The sequence below is a fragment of the Heptranchias perlo genome, chromosome 38 (genome assembly GCF_035084215.1).
Source record: "Heptranchias perlo isolate sHepPer1 chromosome 38, sHepPer1.hap1, whole genome shotgun sequence".
NCBI lineage: Eukaryota > Metazoa > Chordata > Chondrichthyes > Hexanchiformes > Hexanchidae > Heptranchias > Heptranchias perlo.
In genome coordinates, this window is record NC_090362.1 from 8,219,126 (window position 1) to 8,242,155 (window position 23,030).

The 23,030-nt window shown below is 47.4% G+C and overlaps 3 protein-coding genes across 6 annotated transcripts in view; all 3 read left to right on the plus strand.

Moving 5' to 3' along the window:
- The window catches only part of LOC137304576 (uncharacterized), a 55,474-nt gene extending 40,213 nt beyond the window's left edge, over positions 1-15,261 (plus strand). The window contains exons 20-25 of the mRNA XM_067973222.1: positions 5,991-6,149; positions 7,537-7,707; positions 9,732-9,874; positions 11,474-11,603; positions 13,607-13,771; positions 14,844-15,261. Coding sequence (XP_067829323.1) covers positions 5,991-6,149; positions 7,537-7,707; positions 9,732-9,874; positions 11,474-11,603; positions 13,607-13,771; positions 14,844-14,960 — 885 coding nt within the window. The 3' untranslated portion in view covers positions 14,961-15,261. The remainder of the gene's footprint in view (positions 1-5,990; positions 6,150-7,536; positions 7,708-9,731; positions 9,875-11,473; positions 11,604-13,606; positions 13,772-14,843) is intronic.
- Positions 1-23,030, plus strand: part of LOC137304707 (small ribosomal subunit protein eS17) — a 135,231-nt gene that overhangs the window by 54,683 nt on the left and 57,518 nt on the right. The gene's annotated exons all lie outside the window — the stretch shown is intronic.
- Positions 22,132-23,030, plus strand: part of LOC137304706 (casein kinase I) — a 160,650-nt gene continuing 159,751 nt past the window's right edge. For all 4 annotated transcript variants that reach the window (XM_067973378.1, XM_067973380.1, XM_067973379.1 and 1 more), the window contains exon 1: positions 22,132-22,265. The gene's annotated coding sequence lies outside the window, so the exon portion shown is untranslated. The remainder of the gene's footprint in view (positions 22,266-23,030) is intronic.

Genomic DNA, 23,030 nt, shown 5'->3' on the forward strand with positions numbered 1-23,030 from the left:
GAGAGAAACAGAGTTAACGTTACAGGTCGATGACCTTTCAACTTCTGATTGAAGCAGAGACCATGTCAACATTTAAGAGTAAATTAGATAGGTGGTTTAAGGACGGGGGGGGGCGGGGTAAAGAGATATGGGAACGTGCGATTAGGTATACGGGTCATGTGGAGGATAAAGACCGACATAGACCAGTTGGGCCGAATGGCCTGTTCTGTGCTGTAATTTCTATATAGTCCTATTTAAGTTCTTGCCTTTTTCAAAAATTCATTCTAGGGATCGCTGTCAAGACCAGCATTTATTGCCCATCCCTAATTGCCCTTGAGAAGGTGGTGGAGAGCCGCCTTCTTGAACCGCTGCAGTCCATGTGGTGAAGGTTCTCCCACAGTGCTGTTAGGAAGGGAGTTCCAGGATTTTGACCCAGCGACGATGAAGGGACGGCCGTTATATTTCCAGATGTGGAGATGCCGGTGATGGACTGGGGTTCACAATTGTAAACAATTTTACAACACCAAGTTATAGTCCAGCAATTTTATTTTAAATTCACAAGCTTTCGGAGGCTTCCCCCTTCCTCAGGTGAACGATGTGAAATGAAGTCCTCGAAATGAAATCGCATTTATAATTCACAGAACAATGCTTGGTGAGTACAGACAGTTTTTTCAACTGCCCGTTGCCAAGGCAATCAGTGTGCAGACAGACAGGTGTTACCTGCCAGGTCTCACAGAATATACAAATCACCAAAAAAAAAAAAAAAAAACCAACAAACAAAAAAAAACAGAGATAGAGAGGTAGAAACATAGAAAAGACAGCAACTGACCCGTTATATTAAAAACAGATAACATTTGTTCGCTGGTGGGGTAACGTGTAGCGTGACATGAACCCAAGATCCCGGTTGAGGCCGTCCTCATGGGTGCGGAACTTGGCTATCAATTTCTGCTCGACGATTTTGCGTTGTCGTGTGTCTCGAAGGCCGCCTTGGAGAACGCTTACCCGAAGGTCGGTGGATGAATGTCCATGACTGCTGAAGTGTTCCCCGACTGGGAGGGAACCCTCCTGTTTGGCGATTGTTGCGCGGTGTCCGTTCATCCGTTGTCGCAGCGTCTGCATGGTCTCGCCAATGTACCATGCTCTGGGGCATCCTTTCCTGCAACGTATGAGGTAGACAACGTTGGCCGAGTCACAGGAGTATGAACCATGCACCTGGTGGGTGGTGTCCTCTCGTGTGATGGTGGTATCTGTGTCGATGATCTGGCATGTCTTGCAGAGGTTACCGTGGCAGGGTTGTGTGGTGTCGTGGACGCTGTTCTCTTGAAAGCTAGGTAATTTGCTGCGAACGATGGTCTGTTTGAGGTTGGGTGGCTGTTTAAAGGCGAGCAGTGGAGGTGTGGGGATGGCCATAGCGAGGTGTTTGTCCTCATTGATGACATGTTGAAGGCTGCGGAGAACATGGCGTAGTTTCTCCGCTCCGGGGAAGTACTGGACGACAAAGGGTACTCTGTTGGTTGCATCCCGTGTTAGTCTCCTGAGGAGGTCTATGCGATTTTTTGCTGTGGCCCGTCGGAACTGTCGATCGATGAGTCGAGCGTCATATCCCGTTCTTACTAGGGCGTCTTTCAGCGTCTGTAGGTGTCCATCGCGTTCCTCCTCGTCTGAGCAGACCCTGTGTATTCGCAGGGCCTGTCCATAGGGGATGGCCTCTTTGACGTGGTTAGGGTGGAAGCTGGAAAAGTGGAGCATCGTGAGGTTGTCCGTGGGCTTGCGGTAGAGTGAGGTGCTGAGGTGCCCGTCTTTGATGGAGATTCGTGTGTCCAAGAAAGAAACTGATTCTGAGGAGTAGTCCATGGTGAGCTTGATGGTGGGATGGAACTTGTTGATGTTATCGTGTAGTCTCTTTAGTGATTCCTTGCCGTGGGTCCATAGAAAGAAAATATCGTCGATGTATCTGGTGTATAGTGTTGGTTGGAGGTCTTGTGCAGTGAAGAAGTCCTGCTCGAACTTGTGCATGAAAATGTTGGCGTATTGGGGTGCGAATTTGGTCCCCATGGCTGTTCCGTGTGTTTGGGTAAAGAACTGGTTATCGAAGGTGAAGACATTGTGATCCAGGATGAAACGGATGAGTTGTAGGATGGCGTCTGGAGATTGGCTGTTGTTGGTGTTGAGTATTGATGCTGTCGCAGCGATGCCGTCATCGTGGGGGATACTGGTGTAGAGTGCCGAGACGTCCATCGTGGTGAGAAGTGTTCCTGGTTCAACTGGTCCGTGGGTACTGAGTTTTTGTAGGAAGTCTGTAGTGTCGCGACAGAAGCTGGGGGTTCCCTGTACGATGGGTTTCAGGATGCCCTCGATGTATCCAGAGAGGTTCTCACACAGGGTTCCGTTGCCTGATACGATAGGACGTCCGGGTGTGTTGGCTTTGTGTATCTTTGGGAGGCAGTAGAAGTCTCCCACGCGGGGAGTACGTGGGATGAGAGTGCGTAGGATGTTTTGAAGGTCTGGATCGAAGGTCTTGATCAGTTTGTTGAGCTGGTGGGTGTGTTCTTTGGTCGGGTCTGCGGGTAACCGTCTGTAGTGTTCCTGGTTGTCCAGTTGTCGGTATGCTTCTTTGCAATAGTCCGTTCTGTTCTGTATGACAATGGCTCCTCCTTTGTCCGCTGGTTTGATGACGATGTTGCGGTTGGTCTTGAGAGCGTTGATGGCGTTGCGTTGTGCTCGGGTGACATTCTGGACTGTCTTCTGAGTGCGGCTGATGAATCTGGCATTGACGCATTTCCTGATAGCTTGAGCATACATGTCAAGCTGAGGGCAGCGACCCTCCGGAGGAGTCCAGTTTGACTCTTTCCTCTTCGGTTGCTGTACCGCGGATCCCTCTGTCTGCTGTTCCGGATCGTTGATTGTCTCATTGGGTTCGCTGCTGAAATCTTGGGGTTTGTGGTAGAATTCCCGGAGCCTCATTCTCCTGATGAATTCCTCTGTGTCCGCCGCGAGACTAGTGGGGTCCATTTTGGTAGTGGGGCAGAAATTGAGCCCTCGGCTGAGAACTTCGATTTCGTCTGGTTGAAGGGTGTGGTCGGACAAATTGACAATAGACTTCCCTGTGGTTGCAACCGTGGTACCGGGGGAAGCTTGGTCGATGCTGGTGGTGATGCCGAGTTTCTCAAGCTTCCTGCTCTTGGTTTTCATGTAGGCAGCGTAGTTCCGTTGCCTCGTCTGTTTGGCGGTATAACGTAGCTGGTCTGCTGTGTCCTGAGTACAGGTTGAGAGTATGGACTCTATCTTGGTTTCGAGGTTGTGGCGTCTGCTGTAGAGTTGGTGTATGAGATGGTTGCGGAGTGTGCGAGAGGTACGGCGGCAGAGTCTCTCAGCGTAATCCGAGTTGTATGTGGACCTGAGTGGGTTCGTGATCTGGAGTCCTTTCGGGATCTTGTCTGCTTTCTTGCAGCTCTGTAAAAACTTGATGTCTGTGTCTAAATGCGCGATCTTCTTGGATATCCTTTCCACTGTGAGCCGGCAGTTTGTGGTGTCGATGGTAGTCATGATGTGGAGATGCCGGTGATGGACTGGGGTTCACAATTGTAAACAATTTTACAACACCAAGTTATAGTCCAGCAATTTTATTTTAAATTCACAAGCTTTCGGAGGCTTCCCCCTTCCTCAGGTGAACGATGTGAAATGAAGTCCTCGAAATGAAATCGCATTTATAATTCACAGAACAATGCTTGGTGAGTACAGACAGTTTTTTCAACTGCCCGTTGCCAAGGCAATCAGTGTGCAGACAGACAGGTGTTACCTGCCAGGTCTCACAGAATATACAAATCACCAAAAAAAAAACAAAAAAAAAAACCAACAAACAAAAAAAAACAGAGATAGAGAGGTAGAAACATAGAAAAGACAGCAACTGACCCGTTATATTAAAAACAGATAACATTTGTTCGCTGGTGGGGTAACGTGTAGCGTGACATGAACCCAAGATCCCGGTTGAGGCCGTCCTCATGGGTGCGGAACTTGGCTATCAATTTCTGCTCGACGATTTTGCGTTGTCGTGTGTCTCGAAGGCCGCCTTGGAGAACGCTTACCCGAAGGTCGGTGGATGAATGTCCATGACTGCTGAAGTGTTATCTGTTTTTAATATAACGGGTCAGTTGCTGTCTTTTCTATGTTTCTACCTCTCTATCTCTGTTTTTTTTTGTTTGTTGGTTTTTTTTTTTTTTTTTGGTGATTTGTATATTCTGTGAGACCTGGCAGGTAACACCTGTCTGTCTGCACACTGATTGCCTTGGCAACGGGCAGTTGAAAAAACTGTCTGTACTCACCAAGCATTGTTCTGTGAATTATAAATGCGATTTCATTTCGAGGACTTCATTTCACATCGTTCACCTGAGGAAGGGGGAAGCCTCCGAAAGCTTGTGAATTTAAAATAAAATTGCTGGACTATAACTTGGTGTTGTAAAATTGTTTACAGTTATATTTCCAAGTCGGGATGGTGTGTGGCTTGGAGGGGAACGTGCAGGTGATGGTGCTCCCGTGCGCCTGCTGCCCTTGTCCTGTGGGGTAGGGTCCCTTTGATCCACGGTGGTCGTTTGCTTTTACTCCGTTTAATTGTAGGGTCTTTCCGGGCTCACCGGCGTTAATGGAGGAAGAGAAAGATGAATGAGAAAGGGTGTCAGGTGACACCAGAGATAGACTGGCATCACCCGCCATTAGGCCACTAACTGTATCCACAATTCACTTTTATATCTTTTCCCCACTGGGCAGCAGCAACGCCATGGCAGGACCCCCCAATCTCATCACACTGGTAGTTTTCCCAAAGTACAGGGGGGTTATTGATGGGACCTGTGCAGCCGTCGGCCCCCCCCTAGGCACATTGACATGGTCCACGATAACAGAAAGAGCTCGTACCCCATCAACGAGCAGCTGGTCAGTGACCATAATCGCACAGGCCCACGCCCGCTTCCCAGGTGGCAGTCACACTGCTTCCACTTCAAGCCGGTCATCCGTTCCCGCTCCGCCGCCATTATAACTCGGGCACTCAGCGCTGAGCCTCCTGAGTCTATGGAAACCAGGGGCCTCTGATGTACGGAGGGCCCCCCCACCCCCCCCCCCCCCCCGAGGCAATTCTGAGGGCTTATTGGGCCCTGGATGCTCTGCTCAGTAAAAACCTAGTGGTGAAGAGGAAGAGGTCCCCCCCCCCAAAAAAAAAGGGTGTCTAAAATCAGGAGGGGCAGGAGTGCTCATCTGGGCCCCACAAGATCACTGTGGGCCTATGCTGCCCCAGGCCCTCCTTCTCCGCCATCCTCCCCACCGCCCCCCCCCTCCCACTCCGTGACCCAGCTCTCCGCTGGTCAGTCAGTCTGCAGACCTGCTGATATCACACTGACCCGGAGCTGGAGAGCTGCAGTGGGACAAGCCGCTCGGGCCGCTCGGTTCACCAGCGGCCTGTTAATAAGGCTCCGCCCTCAACATGGAGGGGGCCTCGCAGGGCGCGGGTTGGGAGGTCGGCCCGATGATTAAAACCAGTGTTTAGAATGTGAAAAGGATTCGACGGGATCGACACGGAGAAACTATTTCCACTGGCGGGGGAATCCAGAACGAGGGGGGGGGGGGGGCGTAATCTTAAAAATTAGAGCTAGGCCGTTTTGGGAGGGAAATCAGGAAGCACTTTTCCACACACAGGGTAGTGGGAATCGGGAACTCTCTCCCCAAAAGGCAGTGGATGCTGCGGGACAATTGGGTCTTTTAAAACTGAGATCGATAGATTTTTGTTGGGTAAGGGTATCGAAGGATACGGAGCAAAGGCGGGAAAATGGAGTTGAGGAACAGTTCAGCCGTGATCTGATTGAATGGCGGAACAGGCCCGAGGGTCTGAACTCCTATTCCTAATGTTCCTGGTGATCTCACCAGTCAGGTGCTGCCTCAGTGAGCGAACAGCAGATTTACGGCGGTACGGGAGGGATGTCGAGCGCACGGGCTCCTCATCTGCGTCTTTGCTTTACTCGCTGCAGGAGCTGAAGCCACAACAAAGTGCCCGATGTTACGGACCAGGGGAAGACGGACTCCCCGACCGCACGACTGTTTTCTCCACGCGACTGGACCTGGAGCATAACGTGAGGGCCCTGCGGCAAGGCCTGGCCTGTGGCCGACTTCCGAGGAACACGTACGAGGTGAGTGAAGATCCGCCCTTCTCGTCGGTGTCAGGGTCAAATAGTTAACAGGCTGACAAACGAACTCAGCCAAACCCAGTGCCTCTTCACAACAATTATCCCAGACTCAACTCAGGTCTTGGTGAAAGACCTGGGACAATTTGGATTGCTGGGCAGTAATTGGCCACACTGGTTCCATGGCTGTTTCTCTCAATCCCATGCCACCCCCACTTAACTTTCTGTGCTAAAATGATAATGGCGCCCATTTTCCTGTACCCTCATCCCTGGCCTTCGTGCTGTTGAGGCCCAGGTGCAATGGAATTTCTGCTCCCAGGCCAATAACAGGGCCCCGAGGCATCTCCGTCATAGACCCAGCGGCACCTCCGTCATAGACCCAGCGGCACCTCCGTCATAGACCCAGCGGCACCTCCGTCATAGACCCAGCGGCACCTCCTTCATAGACCCAGCGGCACCTCCGTCATAGACCCAGCGGCACCTCCGTCATAGACCCAGCGGCACCTCCGTCATAGACCCAGCGGCACCTCCGTCATAGACCCAGCGGCACCTCCGTCATAGACCCAGCGGCACCTCCGTCATAGACCCAGTGGCACCTCCGTCATAGACCCAGCGGCACCTCCGTCATAGACCCAGCGGCATCTCCGGCACAGGGCTCAGGCCTGAGTTAAAATGCCATTGGGGCCTGTTTGATGTCATTAGATGCTGAACTGCATATTTAAAGAAGGACCCCGCTGGCTTTGGACAGGTGGCTCAGCTGCCCGTCAAGAAGCCGGAGTAAAAATCGCAGTCATTGGGATCTGCGGTGGCTTTCTGGCAGGTCAGTAACCTGCAGCATTTTAACTGGCCACCTGCCCGGCTTTCACTGGGTGGGTAGGGTTAAAATCACTCCTGTTGTCTCTTAAATATTAAAAAAAATTAATTCTCAGATTGTGGCATCACTGGCAAGGCCAGCATTTATTGCCCATCCCTAATTGCCCTTGAGAAGGTGGTGGTGAGCCGCCTTCTTGAACCGCTGCAGTCCGTGTGGTGAAGGTTCTCCCACAGTGCTATTAGGAAGGGAATTCCAGGATTTTGACCCAGCGACGATGAAGGAACGGCCGATATATTTCCAAGTCGGGATGGTGTGTGACTTGGAGGGGAACGTGCAGGTGGTATTGTTCCCATGTGCCTGCTGCTCTTGTCCTTCTAGGTGGTAGAGGTTGCAGGTTTGGGAGGTGCTGTCGAAGAAGCCTTGGCGAGTTGCTGCAGTGCATCCTGTGGATGGTGCACACTGCAGCCACGGTGGTGGAGGGAGTGAACGTTTAAGGTGCTGGACGGGCTGCCAGTCAAGCAGGCTGTTTTGTCCTGGATGATGTCGAGCTTCTTTCTTTCTGTGTCCCCCCGCCTTCAGAATGTTGCTACGGCGATGAGGAGATATGGAGAGCTGCAGCAAGAGCGATTGTCCAGTCCGGTGAGGAGCTACAGTCGCTTTGTGAGGTGCTGGGAGGCTGTGAAGTCGAGCTGTGCTGGAGAATCATCCGCTCCGCCCTTGTTAAAAAAGATGGAAGCCCTACAGAGTCAGGTGGGAAACTCATCTCAGGTCAAAAGTGTACGCAACAAAACGTGCCAAATTCAAATTGTAACTTCATTCTATGATCTGTCAAAAACAAAATTCATGAAGGAAAATCAGAATTTTTGTATCGTGAGACACCATTGAGAACCTGTAAGAAAATCCAACCCCTAAAGAGGGAGAAAGAGCATAGAATTTACAGGACAGTAAAAGGCCATTCGGCCCAACTGGTCTATGCCGATGTTTATGCTCCACACGAGCCTCCTCCCTCCCTACTTCATCTCACCCTATCAACATATCCTTCTATTCCTCTCTCCCTCATGTGTTTTTCTAGCTTCCCCTTAAATGCATCTATGCTATTCACCTCAGCTACTCCTTGTGGTAACGAGTTCCACATTCCAACCACTCTTTGGGTAAAGAAGATTCTCCTGAATTCCCTATTGGATTTATTAGTGACTATCTTATATTTATGGCCTCTAGTTCTGGTCTCCCCTACAAGTGGAAACATTTTCTCTACATCTACCCCATCGAACCCTTTCATTATCTTAAAGACCTCTATCAGGTCACCCCTCAGCCTTTTCTTTTCTAGAGAAAAGAGCCCCAGCCTGCTCAATCTTTCCTGATAGGTATAACCTCTCAGTTCTGGTATCATCCTTGTAAATCTTTTTTGCACCTTCTCCAGTGCCTCCATATCCTTTTTATAATATGGAGACCAGAGCTGTGCACAGTACGCCAAGTGTGGTCTAACCAAGGTTCTATACAAGTTTAACATAACTTCCCTGCTTTTCAATCCTATCCCTCTAGAAATAAACCTCAGTGCTTGGTTTGCTTTTTTTTAATGGCTTTATTAACCTGTGTCGCTACCGTTAGTGACTTGTATATCTGATTCCCCCAGATCCCCCTGCTCCTCTACCCTATTTAGACTCTTATTATCCAAGCAGTACTTGCCCTCCTTATCCCACCTCTCACTTACCTATACCAACAGATTTTTAATATTTCAGATCTTTTTAAGAGCTAAGATCTCCAATTGGAAGCCTTTATCCTAAGGAGCAGTTTAGTCTGTGCATTCAGGGCACCTGTGAATCTCTACTTTATTATTACACAGGGTTGCCAACCCTCCAGGGTTGTCCTGGAGTCTCCAGAAATTAAAGATTAATCCCTTGGACACTGCTGCGAACAACCCGGGAGACAAATCAGAGGGGTGTTAAGAGATGTGTGCTTTTTTTCATTTTCTTCCAGCACTTTAGTTTATTAGTTATAAAAATATTGGAAATGGGAAAAAAAGACTGTTTGACTGGGCAGGGCATTTGGAGGCGGGAGGTCATGTGATGAAACCTCCAGGAATACGTCCAACCAGAGTTGGCAACCCTAATTACAAATGTTCTACGATAGAACGAACATGGACGATAAACCATTTTTCAAATTCTCATGTTAGAATTGAGCTTTTAAACACAAACAACTCTGGCCCATTTTTTCCAAACAGCATAAATTCAGATTCAATTTTTTCATGCTCGTCCAAAATAAAGGGATTAATATAGAATCAGATGGTCCAATCTACTCTGTACAAACAGTATACTTTCAGTGGTTATAAACTTTACTATCCTCTTTGAAATGCCAACATAACAAGGATACCTCTCCTGTCTTATCCCTCAATATAACCTTGATCCTTAAAATATGGTCATTTACTCCTTACACTATTATGGAGCCAGTTCTAGCTCAGTCCCTCGGCTGGCTTTAAATTCCCTGACCGAATAACATAAAGGCAGATAAAGATCGATTACCCACAATCCGTTCAAGATGTGCTGAAACAAAGAGCATGAGACAGCCATATATCTCATAATCACCTTTGCATGTTGTCCCTAGGAAGTTGGACCCAATCCACTTTATATAATCTGTGATGACTTGCAATTGACACATTTTCCTGTTAGCTATTAAGGTTGCTACTCAACGTATTGACATCAGTGACTCTGCATTCAGTACAGTCTTAAAAGCCCACTTTTCCCAAACACCATTGAAGTGGTTGATTTATCCTTCAGAGAGCCCAGCGACAAAGCAATGTGACAGCCCAGCACTCTGATCAGAGGCTCCAGCTAGCAGCAGTACTGACGACCACACTGGAGCAAGTGGAGGCACAGTCTGGCATTTTCCTCATCAAGCCGGCCGTCTCGTGGAAGGGAAGGTGAGGAGGCGAATCCACAATTCACTTTTATATCTTTTCCCCACAGAGTTCAAGAGAAAAGTTGGGGCATTGGGTTGGTGGTATCGAGTTAACCCTGGGGCTGCTCCCATGCACTTAGCTCCAAATCGGCCTTGGAAGAGGACTGGGAGCAGGCTCTCTCCCTGTCAGCTGTTTGGCAAATGAGGCGGGATGAGCAGTAAGATCAAAGAGGAAAATAAAAATGGAGATGTACAATGTAATCAATAATCTGGACAAACAATTCGACCCAAATCATAACAAGCAACAACCATGGAACTATTTCAATATAAAGGGGCTGAGTAACCAGTCTCTTGAGGCTGGAAACGATTAGGACTTTATTCTTTCTCAGGACTTCCCTGACCAGAAAGTTAGGTTGTGAGTTAATGGAACAGGTGGTTAATCCTTTTCCTGCTAATTTTACCGCCAGAAACCCGTTACAAACAGAAAAAAAATCCATCTTGCAAATATTCTTGAGGTGGAGACCAAAACTAGGGGCCACAAATATGAGATCGTCACCAATAAATCCAATAAGGAATTCAGGAGAAACTTCTTTACTCAGAAAGTGGTTAGAATGTGGAACTCGCTACCACGTGGAGTAGTTGAGGCGAATAGTATAGAAGCATTTAAGGGGAAGCTAGACAAGTACATGAGGGAGAAAGGAATAGAAGGGAATGTCATTAGGGTGAGATTAAATAAGGAATTTCGTGAGGAGAATAAACACCGACAAAGACATGGCCTGTTTCTGTGCTGTAAATTCTATGTAAACTAAAATAGCAGTAGTGAACTTTCTTGATGCTTGGAGAGAACATAATTACACTGGTTAAGATCTATCCCAGATGCCGGCCTCTCGAGCTGGTGAATAGGAGTACCCAAACTGTCAGTATGAGGACACATTGCTGTCTGGGGCCTGGGAGACCAGCACTGGGACGCACTGTGGATCATGTAGGCCTCTCTCCCTCACCCCCAGCGAATGGCACCAGGTGGTCTTAAATAGTTAGGAAATCAAAAGAGGGAGCCTTGCCAAGCAGCTGTGCATATCAGGAAATCACCGATACGCTTCCTGCCATTTTCTGTCCATTGGCGAATGGCAGGTGGCACACCTGCGATAGATGCCCGTTTAGCGAGGCTCCGCGCCAGCTGTGCATTCTTGCAAGATTGTCCTTTGTGTCTCGAGCGATCGAAATTCCTCTGTGCGATATTCTTAGCAGGCTGGCTGATGCACGTCCATCAAGTTTCTTTGTGCGCTATTTTTTTAGTGGAGCCGTTAGCCCATTTAAAATAAACAACTTTAGTAAAGTAGCGCAGACAGAACGTGACACAAACGCATTAACCCCTGCACGGAAAGTAACGCAGAGAGAAAATTCTACCCCTGTACATTGTAAAGACCAACACACCCTGGAGTGTGTTCCCAGGCAGTGGTTGGTCTTTACAGTGACTGATGTTCCTACCTTGCTACATACACCAGACTGTGTGTTACATTCTATAAGGAAGTATAAGACATACAGTGTCTGAATGAGTTTACATATACATTATTTCCACTTTACATAAAATGTGGTTTCCCCCCTTTGCTTTCCATCTTAGATTGGACTCCATGGGGAAGATTGGCACAAGCCAGAAGCACTTGACTAAAAAAGAACAGCCAAGTAGATTGACTTCAACATCTCCCTGCAATCCAATCGGACTGACAGGACCTGAACAGGTCTTGAGCCAGGTACGGAGCACAAATTCCTGACAAATGGTGGTTGGCCAATAGCCTCCAATGAAGTGTAAAGACCCAACCCCCCTTCCCCATTTCTGATTCTGTATAACACAATTGTGGCTTTAAAGAATACATATAAAGAAAGACGTTCGCCTGTATTGCAAATACATATATAGAAAGACAGCGCCTTTCACAACCTCAGGATGTCTCAAAGCACTTTCCAGCCAATGAAGTACTTTTTGAAGAGTAGTCACTGTTGTAATGTAGGAAACGCAGCAGCCAATTTATGCACAGCAAGATCCCACAAACAGCAATGGGATAATGACCAGATAATCTGCTTTAGTGATAAATATTGGGCAGGACACCAGGGAGAACTCCCCCTGCTGTTCTTCAAATAGTGCCATGGGATCTTTTATGTCCCCCTGAGGGGGCAGACGGGGCCTCGTTTTAACACCTCATTCGAAAGACAGTACCTCCGACAGTGCAGCACTCCCTCAGTGCTGTATTGAAGTGCTGGCGTAGATTTTTGTGCTTATGTCCCTGGAGTGGGACTTGAACCCACAACCGTCTGACATCCAGAGGTGCGAGTACTACCTACTGAGCCAAGGCTGCCTTGTGCATTTCTGTTTGGTCCTCAGGGGATCTAACTTTCCGTGCATTAGAGACACTGGGTCTGCAGGGCCAGTGACTTCTTCTGCTTCAGATGGCTGTCACTCTCTACACGCAGTTGAGAGGAGGGCACTTTCTGGGATGCATGATGCACGGCAACAATCTGCCTCTCTCTGAAGGGAGGCACTGCGCTGTCACTGAAACTCATCAGTAGCAAACCTCTTAGAACCAGAATTGAACCCGGATTGACGTTGGGCCTATCTGGGAGCATGGGACAAAAACAATGTAAGAACATAGGATTGCCTCAACATTACAAGACACTTAAGAGTTATTTTGATTGCCGTGTACCTTTTCCCCCCGTTTACGTCCATGGTAGTGCAGGTGTGATAACATCTGTTTGATCTGGAAAGATGTCTTCATTGGAATGTGGAACTTGCTACCACATGGAGTAGTTGAGGCGAATAGCATAGATGCATTTGAGGGGAAGCTAGATAAACACATGAGGGAGAAAGTAATAGAAGGATATGCTGACAGGGTTAGATGAAGGGGGGAGGGAGGAGGCTTGTGTGGAACATATATATCGGCATAGACCAGTTGGGCCGATTGGCCTGTTTCTGTGCTCTAAATTCTATGTAATTCTATTAGTGACAGTGTACTCCCACGATCTGAGACAGCCTTGTATCTCTTTGTCCTGAAATTTGTTTCTTGTTTCTGTGGTGGATGTCTCATTAGTCGGCATTGTTCATTACACTGTGCTGCTCAGTCAGAGCCCGAGCCAGCTTCCTGCACAGCTGTTGGTCACAACTGTCAACAAAAGACCTTGAAACCTTGAGCTAGAACATTTTCTTCATGTGATAGTCTGAATCACTCTCCCCAGATCTCGAGCAGCCTGTTCTGATCAAGTACCTCAGTGTCTCATTCCCAAAGCTGGTAGATGCCACGTACCAATTAAAAGGGCCAATACATATGTACAGGGGTTAAACTGCTTTGTTATTAATGAGGCCAGTGGGCCCCTGTCCAGGTGCAGTGCTGCTCGGCTTTGGTCAGAAGGTCAGTAGCTGTCAAGCTTTGAGCTGCAGGAAGATGTGCGCTGGGCTCTTTGGGATCTGGGTACCCAGTTCCGAGAGTCAGAAATTGGGAATTCAGGGATTCATGACTCCCAAATTATTTCAATTAAAGGGAGGAGCAAAGAAAGGGAGAGAGGGAGAGTGAGACAGATGGAGAGGAAGGGACGGAGAGAGAAAGAGGGAGGAAGAGAGGGAGAGAGGAAGGAAGGAATTTATCTACTGTCTTTAATGGCCTCAGGATGTCCCAAAGGCACCTTTGAAGTTTAGTCGAATGAAAGGGCTTCATTTGATACATTGCTAACTTGTTCAGCAACGTGACTATTTATTATTGTTTTACAGTCAGTACGTATTCTGAGTAGAGGCCCCAGCGAAAAGTTGTGGCACGTGAAAGAGGCTGAGCCACCACACTCAGCGAGAGGAGAGATCGCAGGTCAGGGCTCCCTCATCATAACACCCCGGCTTCTCGAGATGGATGTGAAGGGGTTCCTGTTTAACCGACACCATGTAAGTGGAGATGAATGTGTGTATATGCGTGTTAGTACATGTTGTCATGTACCTGCATATGTCTGTGCCTGTGTACATATTTGCATGTGTGCATTATGCATGCATGGATGTTCATATTTATGTGTACATGGCTGCATGCATGGTGTGTACATGCATGTGAATATATATGTACAATAACACTCATAAGAAACAGCAATGCGATAATGACCAGATAATCTGTTTTTTTTTAGCTGTTGGTTGAGGGATAAATATTGTTCAGGACACCGGGGAGAACTCCCCTGCTCTCCTTCGAAATAGTGCCATGGGATCTTTTACGTTCAGCTGAGCAGGAAGACAGGGTTTAACCTCTCACCTGAAAGACATAGAAACATAGAAACATAGGAGCAGGAGTAGGCCATTCGGCCCTTCGAGCCTGCTCTGCCATTCAGTATGATCATGTCTGATCCTCTATCTCAATACCATATTCCCGCTCTCTCCCCATACCCCTTGATGCCGACAGTGCAGCAGTGTAATCCTGCTGATTTTACCAGTCTTTTTGTCCTTATTGCTGCGACTACAGCCCTCCAACACTGACTCCTTTAACCCCGTCTGAAAATTCTGGCCCTATCGTGCCCTTCCTTAGTCCTGACAGACCTGTCAGCTCAACACACACACACACACACACACACAAACACACACAAACACACACGAAAACACACACACACACTGAAGCAGATCTTGACTGTGCAATGCTATAAAACGGGTGATAATGAGTAGGCAGCTTGTCACTGTTTTTATGTCTTTGGGGAGATGTAAAACGGGCTGCTGACTCGTTACCACCCGTTTTACACTATCACACAGTCAAAATCTACCCCTCACACGCAAACTCATACACACACATCCCTCAAAATGGTGCTAACTTCCTTTGACTACAGTATCAATATTTTATTGCAAAAAGTATATTTTTAAACAAAATTCCTTGTTCTTGAGCATGGCTATACATCTAAGATATGAAATCAATTATCCTTCTACGCTCCAATATGGAGAAACAGGACTGTCTTCACTAAGTCAGTCCCCTTTTCCTCTTGCACAGAGACCTACGTATGATATTCGTAAAGAAGGAATGAACCGTGGTGTCCAGAAGCTGGGAGCCATTTTCCATGTCAACAAACCCTTCTCCAATGGAATCAAACTTTCGACAACCGACTGAAAAACTCCGCTTCCTGTCATTTGATTCTGAGTTCCCATTGACCATGGAAATGGATTTCAAGCTTCAGATATTATCAACGGACAATGTTTGCCTGTTTCACTCTATTTTATGTGTTACGCCTGGATGTTTAATTATTAGGCGCTGTATAACTATTTGTATTGTATTGTGTTATAAGTTTTTAAGTAACAAACCAAGTGAGACTTGCATCACTTTGTGACCCTGTGTAATGCTGTGTAGTCTAAAGCACAAAAGGCTTGCAGACGTACGAAAATCAGGCATAAAAGACCATTTGCCCCATCCAGCTCCTGCTTCATAGCCTGAATATTTCCTGATTTCAGTTGGAGAACTTTTGGCGAAGTGGCTCCTTGGTTTGTGTTGCTTTCCTGAGGGGGGAGGGTTCAAATTATTGTTTGCAATGGTGGAAGATCTGAATTCAAATCATATTTAATGAGCCTGTTGATCATATTCAGTGAATCTGTAAGGAAGGAAGCTAAATGCAGGAGGCAGAATTAGGCAAATAACCCTAATTGTAAGAATCGTTGTTTCAAGAGTTGAAGCTTTCATTATTTACTCCTGCCTTGATGTCGTCCACTTGTCTTTGGTCAGTTTTTGTCTCCTGCAGCTCCTGCAGAAAATGGAAATCAGGGCTGTAGAGACCGGGGCTTTGAATCAAGTATTTCGGGAGAGTGACCCAATCAGGGCTGGAGCGCTTCAGCTATGAAGAGAGACTGGGAAGATTGGGTTTGTTTTCCTTGGAGCAGAGGAGGCTGAGGGGGGACATGATTGAGGTGTACAAAATTATGAGGGGCACAGATAGGATGGATACTAAGGAGCTTTTTCCCTTCGTTGAGGGTTCTATAACAAGGGGACATAGATTCAAGGTAAAAGGCGGGAGGTTTAGAGGGGATTTGAGAAAGAACTTTTTCACCCAGAGGGTGGTTGGAGTCTGGAACTCACTGCCTGAAAGGGTTGTGGAGGCAGGAACCCTCACAACATTCAAGAAGCATTTGGATGAGCACTTGAAATGCCATAGCATACAAGGCTACGGACCAAATGCTGGTATATGGGATTAGAGTAGACAGGGCTTGATGGCCGGCGTGGACACGATGGGCCGAAGGGCCTCTATCCGTGCTGTATAACTCTTTGACTCTATGACTCTAGGTGCGGTAGAATAAATTTGCCTAGTATGTTTGCTGAGATTAGGATAGGTTTGTTCTGATTATAATAAATTTGACGTTGATTAAGAGTGACAGAAAAGTGTTGCAAGAAGTGTTGCACTTACAGGAAATGCGTGCTACAACAACTACTTGCATTTGTATAGCGCCTTTAACGTAGTAAGAGGTCCCAGGAGGGTAATCAGACCAAAAAAAAAAATTGACACCGCTCCAAAGGAAGAGACATTAGAGCAGGGGACCAAAGGTTTGGACAAAGAGGTAGGTTTTAAAGGAGGAGAGAGAGGTGGAGTGGTTAAGAGAGGGAATTCCAGAGCTTAGGGCCCAGGCAGCTGAAGGCACGGCCGCCAATGGTGGAGGGAAGGAAGTGGGGGATGCCCAAGAGGCCAGAATTGGAGGAATGTAGAGTTCGTGTGCATATATTATTAGTGGGTTATGAATATGTTTGAAGGTAAGTGATAATATACTTCAGGAAGGACTTCTGATGCTGTTCTGCACCACATTTCTTTTTGTGTTTCTTGTGTGGGCATGTGGTGCTTCAGGAATATGGGGTGTTATATTGACAGAAGGAGTATGATTCTGTGTGGGTTTGTGTGATCACGTTGGTGGGGTTTAATGTGAAAGACTGAAGAATCAACTCGGTTTTGCCAATGATTGCAGTTTTTATTTTATACTTCTGGCTGTTGTTTTCAGAGGTTTGCACAGTAACTCTGACACATGCTGTGCTGCCTGCCCGAAATTACTCAGTCGTGATTCAGGTGCTCACTTTAAACAGGGCTGCGTAAAGCTTTTGCCTCATTCTAAAGGAAAGTGAACATGATATTCTGGATCGTGATTGCCTCTATTAGGCAGCGTGGGTGTAAAGTGATTTGAAGAGTCATTTAATCTAATGTAATGCATTTGATTCTTTTCACCAATGTTGATGACTGGAAAAAAAATCGAGTGAAACCCTGGCTGGTCACTGGAGCTAACTTTCCTACATTAATGGTTTCCTGTTCTACAAACAGTCCTTGCGTTGAATATTTATTTTGCACGTAAGGAGCTCCTAAACTCAACTGTGCTCCTTGGTTGGGAGAATGGGTTGCCATTCTTCTGAACGAAAAGATACTGAAGAGATTGTGACATGAATGAATAAAGTAACAGTTGTCCTGAAGTTCAGCATCATTCTCAACTACTTCAATGTCAGAAAGGACCAGTAGACTGTAGCTTCCATTCAGACCCAATTGTTAACCTCTCCCAACCAAAGCAAAATGCAATGATAATGTCGAGTGGCCATGGTCTGCACACCATTATTAGGGTCCAAATAGCAAAGACATACATTGAAGTGTCAGCCTTGGCTCAGTGGTAACACTCTGATGTCAGAAGGTTGTAGGTTCAAGTCCCACTCCAGAGACTTGAGCACATGATCCAGGCTGACACTCCAGTTCAGTACTGAGGGAGTGCTGCACCGTTGGAGGTGCCATCTTTTGGATGAGACGTTAAACTGAGGCCTCGTCTGCCATCTCAGGTGGATGTAAAAGATCCCATGGCACTATTTCGAAGAAGAGCAGGGGAGTTCTCCCCGGTGTCCTGGCCAACATTTATCCCTCAACCAACACCTAAAACAGATTATATGATCATTTAATTCCTTTGCTGTTTGTGAAACTTTGCTATGCGCAAATTGACTGCTGCGTTTCTTATATTACAACAGTGACTAAACTTCAAAAGTACTTCATTGGCTGTAAAGCACGTTGGGGCATCCTGAGGTGGTGATAGGTGCTATATAAATGCAAGATCTTCCTTTCTTTGAAGCAGTTTGTTAATTTATTCATTGAGGTGCCCAGATGATGGGCCAAGTCTAAATGTAGAACACCACCACCAGGGTTTATTATAGGAGAAACAATAAGGAAAACAAAGAAACTTACATTTATATAGAACCTTTCACACCCTCAGGACATCCTAAAGTGCTTTACAGCTAATGAAATACTTTTTGAAGTGCAGTCACTGTTGTAATGTAGGAAACGTGGCAGCCAATTTGCGCACAGCAAGATCCCATAGACAGCATTGAATTAAATGACCAATTAATCTGTTTCTCTTGTTTCTGGTAAAGGTGCCTATTCGATACTGCAACACTAATGGTGCCAGATGTAGTTCAATGCACAGCAATGAAAGGTGGTGCAGTACATTCAGGAAGAAAAGAACAGTAGCAGGAAGTCTACCCTAAATGGTAAAATTCTTAACAGTTTGGAAGTACAAAGATCTAGAGCTACAGACGAATGGGTCCATAAAGGTCAGAATGGTGAAAAAGACCATAAAAAGACAAATGCGGTGATGAGGTGACACTGAACATGAGTTTTAAGAATCCCAAGGCATCTCAAGCACAACTCTTGTGCTGACAGTCCTGTTGAGATATGCTGTTGAGGTACAGGTGTTCGTGTCTGTTCTGGCTCCTCGCGCAGCAAGTGGTGAAAATGTCAATGGTTTCTTATGCGTCGTGTTGGGCAGTGCGTCTGTTCAGATCAGATGGGTCTCCTGCAGCAAGAACAAAAATAGGGGGGGGGTGATACCAGAGTATTTCTGTAAATCACATGATTTTGTCCGTGAAATAAGATCATGGGGTGATAGCACGTCTTACAAATTCGATTGCAGGTTACATTTTTCTATGAGTTAAGGTGCAATGCATAACACGGCTTTGAAGAAAGGACAGTTAAAAGATTTACAAGTGGACTCATAAAAGCCCCTGTGACCTCAGGCAGACTCTCGAGGCTAAGCAATGTCACCATGACTTCTTTGGGCTGGTGTCTGGCCTTTGAACTCTTCTCTCACATATGCTGTAGTGTGACTGACATTGGAAGACCAGTTACAGCTATTTGTGTCAAATCATGGATCTGTGGCCTGATCTTCTGCAGGAGGGATTGATCATGTCGGTAATGTCCTCCCAGGCCTGAGTTCTGGTGTCTGGATTGAGTGCGCACATCTGGGCTGAATATTGCCACTCTCCAGGTTATTACCGCCACCACAGACTTTTCTGGATGACTTCTGAGCCATGGTTCCCAAAGTTCTAAACAACACATCTGCATTGACAGCCGTTTTGTTTCTCACAGGAATCATGAGGGTAGCACTCTCGCCTCTCTGAGTCAGAAGGTCGTAGGTTCAAGCCCCACTCCAGAGACTAGAGCACAAAATCTAGGCTTACACTCCCAGTGGAGTACTGAGGGAGTGCTGCACTGTCGGAGGTGCCGTCTTTCGGGTGAGACGTCAAATCGTGGCCTCGTCTGCCCTCTCAGGTGAATGTAAAGCAGGGGAGTTCTCCCTGGTGTTTGGGCCAATATTTATCCCTCAACCAATATCACTACAACAGATTAGCTGAACATTATCACAATGCTGTTTGTGGGATCTTGCTATATGCAAATTGGATGCCATGTTTCCCTACGTTACAACAGTGACTACACTTCAAAAGTACTTCATTGGCTGTAGAGCGCTTTGGGACATCCTGAGGTTGTGAAAGGCGCTATATAAATGCAAGTCTTTCTTTTACTTCTTAAGATGCTAAATTACGATATTCACAGCCCCAGCTTGATTGGCTCGCTAAACTTCATGATCAACAGTCTGCTTGATGAAAGTTGCACATTATCTACCTGTTTGGAAATTATTTGCCTTTCACAACAATTGATCCATGAAACACCAAGGAAGATGATCCCATCTTTTCTTTTATTCATTCTCGGGATGTGGTCGCCACTTGCAAACCCCGTATTTATTGACCATCCCTTGAGAAGATGGTGATGAGCCTATTTCTTGAATCACTGCAGTCAGCGTGGTGAAGGTTCTCCCACAGTGCTGTTAGGTCGGGAGTTCCAGGATTTTGACCCAGCGGCAAGTTGGGACGGTGTGTGACTTGGAGGGGTACTTGGAGGTGGTGGTGTTCCCATGCGCCTGCTGCCGTCATCCTCCAAGGTGGTGGAGGTCGAAGGTGTGGGAGGTTCTGCGGACGAAGCCTTGGCGAGTTGCTGCAGTGCATCCTATAGATACAACAACTTGCCTTTAGACAGCGCCTTTAACATGGTAAAATGTCCCAAGGTGCTTCACGGGAGCGTTATCAGACAAAATTTGACACAAAACCACATAAGGAGATATTAGTACAGATGACCAAAACCTTGAGCATCTTAACGGAGGAGGGAGAGGTAGAGAGGCGAAGGTTTAGAGAGGGAATTCCAGAGCTTAGGGATTAGGGCACTATTTGAAGATCTGGGTCGTTCTCTCTGGTCTCCTGCCCAATATTTATCCCTGCACCAACATCACTAAAACAGATTATCTGGTCATTTTCTCATTGCTGTTTGTGGGACTTTGCTGAGCGTAAATTGGCATTTCCCTACTTTTTCAACAGTGACTATTTCATTGGCTGCAAAGCACTTTGGGCCATCCTGAGGTCGTGAAGCCCTTCCTCCCCTTCCTAGCCTGGGCCTTGCTATCATTTGGGCAGAAAAAGGAACAAACTAAATCCAGGGAACTCGATATCCGTTGACATTGAACCTGAGAAAACTTATAGCATAAAAACCCAAAAACATGACGGGTATATGGGGACTTCAAATTTCCTTCGCCCTATCATTGGCGGCCGTACCTTCAGCTGCTTAGGCCCTAAGCTCTGGAATTCCCTCCCTAAACCTCTCTGCCTCTCTACCTCTCTCTCCTCCTTGAAGACGCTCCTTAAAACCTACCTCTTTGACCAAGCTTTTGGTCGCCTGTCCTAATATCTCCTTATGTGGCTCGGTGTCAAATTTTATCTGATTACGCTCCTGTGAAGCGCCTTGGGAGGTTTTACTACATTAAAGGCGCTATATAAATGCAAGCTGTTGATTCTAATTCTATTGTTTTGCAATGCTGTAATATTTTAGTAATCTAATGTGTATTTTTTGATACTACACATTATTTTAACTGTAAATAATTCTGACCGAGTGCTTTCACCCTGTACTCGTTGATCACGTGACACGTTATTTTCCCGCTTTGAAGGTGAAGGGAGCAGTTGGCGAGCAAGTCACATCTTCTCCAGTAAATAGTTTACCATGGCAGGCAGGCTTGCACATGGTAGTGAATAGAGTGGCAGGTTTCAGTTCATAAATGTCTCCGTCCACTTCTGAACATGGGAGCACATGTTGGGGAAAAGCCCCAACTGTAACTGTGTTCAGTTCTGGGCACCGCACCTCAGGAAGGATATATTGGCCTTGGAGGGGGTGCAGCACAGATTCACCAGGATGATACCAGGGCTTAGAGGGTTAAATTATGAGGACAAGTTGCATAAATTTGGCTTCCCCTTGAGTTTGGAAAAGATCGAGGGGTGATCTGATGGAGGTGTTTAAAATGTTAAAAGGATTCGATAAGGTCGAAACTATTTCCTCTGATGGGGAATCAAGAATGAGGGGACGTAATCTTAAAATTAGAGCTAGGCCATTTCGGATGGAAAATCAGGAAGCATGGAATTCTCTCCCCAAAAAAGACTGTGGATGTTGGGACTGTTTAGTTGAGATTGATAGATTATTGTTAGGTAAGAGAACCAAGGGATATGGAGTTAAGGTGGGTAAATGGAGTTGAGGTAGAGATTAGCCATGGTCTAATTGAATGGTGGAGCAGGCTCAAGGGGCTGAATGGCCTCCTCCTGTTGCTGTGTAACAGTTATCGCACATCACAGTTTCTGGCGAGAATCCGTAGCCTGGCTGTTTCGCCAGCAGGAAGATATTGCATCATGGTGTTAGCGTGAATCAGTTTTTAACAAAGATTCTGGCCTGTTAAGTCTATTTGTTTGAATATCTAATTATTGTGTAAGGTGCAAATGCAAAATTTCTGCATATTTAACAGAAAGCCTTTTGACTGGATAATCAGATTAAGAATGAGGCAGAAATCCATTCCCATCAAGTCCAAGTGTTGAGCATCATTTGGCCTCATGAGTTAATTGGTGACGTCATGGCACCCAGAGGTCACTGACCCGGAAGCGGTTGCGGCCCGGCGGTCGGTGACGTAGAAGCACTTCCGATTTTGCTTCTTCAGCTTTTCCTTTTCTTCCGGAGGAGGAAAAAAACAGAAAAAGCGGAGAAAAGGCGGAGAGAGAGAGGGAGAGGGAGAGCGGGCAGGCACGGCCCGGCCCCACACCCGCCGGCAGACGGTGAGTAACGGGGAGCCGGAGAGAGGAGGGCATGGGGGCGGAGAGAGAAGATGGGGGAGAATGGGGGGAGAGAGGGAGAAGATGGGGGAGAATGGGGGGGGGGGAGAATGGGGGGGGGGAGAATGGGGGGGGGGAAGAGGGGGAGGGAGATTGGGGGGGAGAGGGGGAGGGAGATTGGGGGGGAGAGGGGGGGGGAGAGGGGGAGGGAGATTGGGGGGAGAGGGGGAGAAGATGGGGGAGAAGAAGATGGGGGAGAATGGGGGGAGAGAGGGAGAAGATGGGGGAGAATGGGGGGAGAGAGGAGAAGATGGGGGAGAATGGGGGGGAGAGAGGGAGGGGAGAATGGGGGGAGAGAGGAGGGAGAATGGGGGGGAGAGAGGGAGGGAGAATGGGGGGGGAGAGAGGGAGGGAGATTGGGGGGGAGAGGGGGAGGGAGATTGGGGGAGAGGGGGAGGGAGATTGGGGGGAGAGGGGGGAGAAGATGGGGGAGAATGGGGGGAGAGAGGGAGAGATGGGGGAGAATGGGGGGAGAGGGTGGGTGAATGGGGGGGAGAGAGGGAGGAGAATGGGGGGGAGAGAGGGAGGGAGTTGAGGGGGAGGGAGATGAGGGGGAGGGAGATGAGGGGAGGGAGATGAGGGGGAGGGTGATAGGGGGAGGGAGAGAGGGGTGGAGTTGGGGGGGGAGTGGGAGTGAGAATGGGGGGGGAGAGGGAGAGAGAATGGGGGACAGGGGAAGTGATTGGGGGGTAGATGATTGGGGGGCGG